This window comes from Scylla paramamosain, chromosome 5 (assembly GCF_035594125.1).
Source record: "Scylla paramamosain isolate STU-SP2022 chromosome 5, ASM3559412v1, whole genome shotgun sequence".
Lineage (NCBI taxonomy): Eukaryota > Metazoa > Arthropoda > Malacostraca > Decapoda > Portunidae > Scylla > Scylla paramamosain.
In genome coordinates this window covers 32,107,556-32,110,055 of record NC_087155.1, presented here as the reverse complement: position 1 = coordinate 32,110,055, position 2,500 = coordinate 32,107,556, and the positions used below count along the sequence as shown (strand labels likewise).

The following is a 2,500-nucleotide window of genomic DNA, read 5'->3' as shown; positions in this document are numbered from 1 at the left end:
AATAATAATAATAATAATAATAATAATAATAATAATAATAATAATAATAATTGGAGGGAAGAGGAACACGAGGGGAGGAGGGTGATGGGAACACTTACCGTCAAGAGGAAGTTGAGGTTCCTCACGTAGTTTTTCTCCGTTTCGTAGAGCTCCCCGACCACGTGTGCTCGAGTGTCCTATAAAGAGAGGCGGAGAGGCGCGGTGAGTATGGGTACGGGACCCTGCATGGAAACGAGGTCACGGTGAGAGAGAGAGAGAGAGAGAGAGAGAGAGAGAGAGAGAGAGAGAGAGAGAGAGAGAGAGAGAGAGAGAGAGAGAAATAGTGGTACAGAACCTGTTGTTTTTACGGACTGGGGAGCGAGAGAACATATTTCATTGTGTTCATTTGTTTTATTTTATTTATTTTGTTTTAAAAGATATGCATATTATTTATAGGGAAAATGAAGGCAATAATATTAACTTTTGAGATACGTAACTTCAGATGAATGATGAGATATATTTTATAATAACAATAATAACAATAGTAGTAGTAGTAGTAGTAGTAGTAGTAGTAGTAGTAGTAGTAGTAGTAGTAGTAGTAGTAGTACTAGTAGTAGTAGTAGTAGTAGTAGTAGTAATAGTAGTAGTAGTAGTAGTGGTGGTAGCAGTAGTAATTTAACCTAACAGTAACGATTAATAATAATAATAATAATAATAATAATAATAATAATAATAATAATAATAAAAGGGCATACCAGTTATTCTAATGCGTGATGATAGTGTGCGTGTGTGTGTGTGTGTGCGTGGGTGTAGGTGTGGGGTGTGTGCATGTCTGTATATGTAAACGTATTCCCTTGTGGCCAACGACGCTCACAAAAACATTTCTCATCATCCTCTAACAACTCCCTTCTCTATCCCAGCATTCAGTCCATCTCTCTCAGCAAGGCGTGACCCGTGAGTCTGTCCGAGCAAGAACGCGGGGCAGAATGTAGGCCAGGCGAAAAGTTACGACTAAATAATGACGATGCTGACAAATGATCTTACCGAGAGAGAGAGAGAGAGAGAGAGAGAGAGAGAGAGAGAGAGAGAGAGAGAGAGAGAGAGAGAGAGAGAGAGAGAGAGAGAGAGAGAGAGAGAGAGGGTTTCGTAACTAGTGAGGTAAATTTTTTTCAGCATGAATTATTATGAAAATCACCACCACCATCACGATCGAAAAAGAAGAGAAAGAAAGAAAGAATGAAAGAAAGAAAGAACAAGAACAACAAGAACAAGAACAAGAAGGAGGAGAAAAAGAAGACAGAAAAGAAAACAAAAATATGAACAACAACAACAACAACAACAAAACAACAAAAACAATAACCCAAATATCAATTCTGACACGAAAAATCATATACAACACAAACAACAACAACAACAACAACAACAAATAAAAGCAAAAACAGAAAAGAAAGAATATATTATATACTGCAATACCAAGACTTATTTTTCCCTGGCCAGCGGTAAGTAGATAATTAAATCTCTCGTTTCCAATAACTAGTAATTCCCTTTGTTGCCTTTGTGTTTCTGTGGCATTTGTGTCGAAAAGAAGAAAGAAAAATATAAGTTGACCTGTCACGATAAATTTCTCTCTCTCTCTCTCTCTCTCTCTCTCTCTCTCTCTCTCTCTCTCTCTCTCTCTCTCTCTCTCTCTCAAATATACCCAGGTTTTATATTCTCCTTTATCTTTGTGTGTCAAAAATATAAAGAAAATCTGTAAACTCTCTCTCTCTCTCTCTCTCTCTCTCTCTCTCTCTCTCTCTCTCTCTCTCTCTCTCTCTCTCTCTCTCTCTCTCTCTATCTATCTCTCTCTCTCTCTCATATAGGAACTACCACGTGTAGTCATGATGGCGTCTTAGAGCTTCCCTTATTTTCTTTTGCTTGCCCTCTCTCTCTCTCTCTCTCTCTCTCTCTCTCTCTCTCTCTCTCTCTCTCTCTCTCTCTCTCTCTCTCTCTCTCTCATCTCATCAGCATAAAGCGCAGGTGTCTCTCCTCAACGTGTCCCTTCTTTTCTTCGTCTCTCCTTCCTTCTCTCCCTCTCTCTCCCTCACTTCCTCCCTCACTTAACTCAAAGTCAGGTGGCCAAAGGAGAGAGGAGATAAGTGGAGAAAAGTGAAGATAAGTGTAGAGGAAAGGGACAGAAGAAAGGGAGAACTAGGAAGAGACGGAAAGAGTTAGGAAAGATAAGGAAGAAGTTAACGAAGGACAAAAAAGCAGGAAATTATGCTTGCTAATCCTTCTTTCCTTCCTTATTGCGTGTCTCTCTCTCTCTCTCTCTCTCTCTCTCTCTCTCTCTCTCTCTCTCTCTCTCTCTCTCTCTCTCTCTCTGTGCTAAGTAAATCAAAAAGTGTCTGCCTTCAGCTTCCTTCCTGTCAATCTTAATAATTTTTGTCTGCCTATCTGTCTCTGTCTATCTGTCTGTCTGTCTATTAGTCTGTCAATCTATCTGTCTATCTATCATAAGGCAATTAATCAGTAAGTCCAT

The 2,500-nt window shown here is 39.3% G+C and overlaps 1 protein-coding gene across 1 annotated transcript in view; it reads right to left on the bottom strand.

The window, feature by feature from the left end:
* The window catches only part of LOC135100981 (uncharacterized), a 115,666-nt gene that overhangs the window by 38,674 nt on the left and 74,492 nt on the right, over positions 1-2,500 (bottom strand). Inside the window, exon 3 of the mRNA XM_064004597.1 lies at positions 99-176. Coding sequence (XP_063860667.1) covers positions 99-176 — 78 coding nt within the window. The remainder of the gene's footprint in view (positions 1-98; positions 177-2,500) is intronic.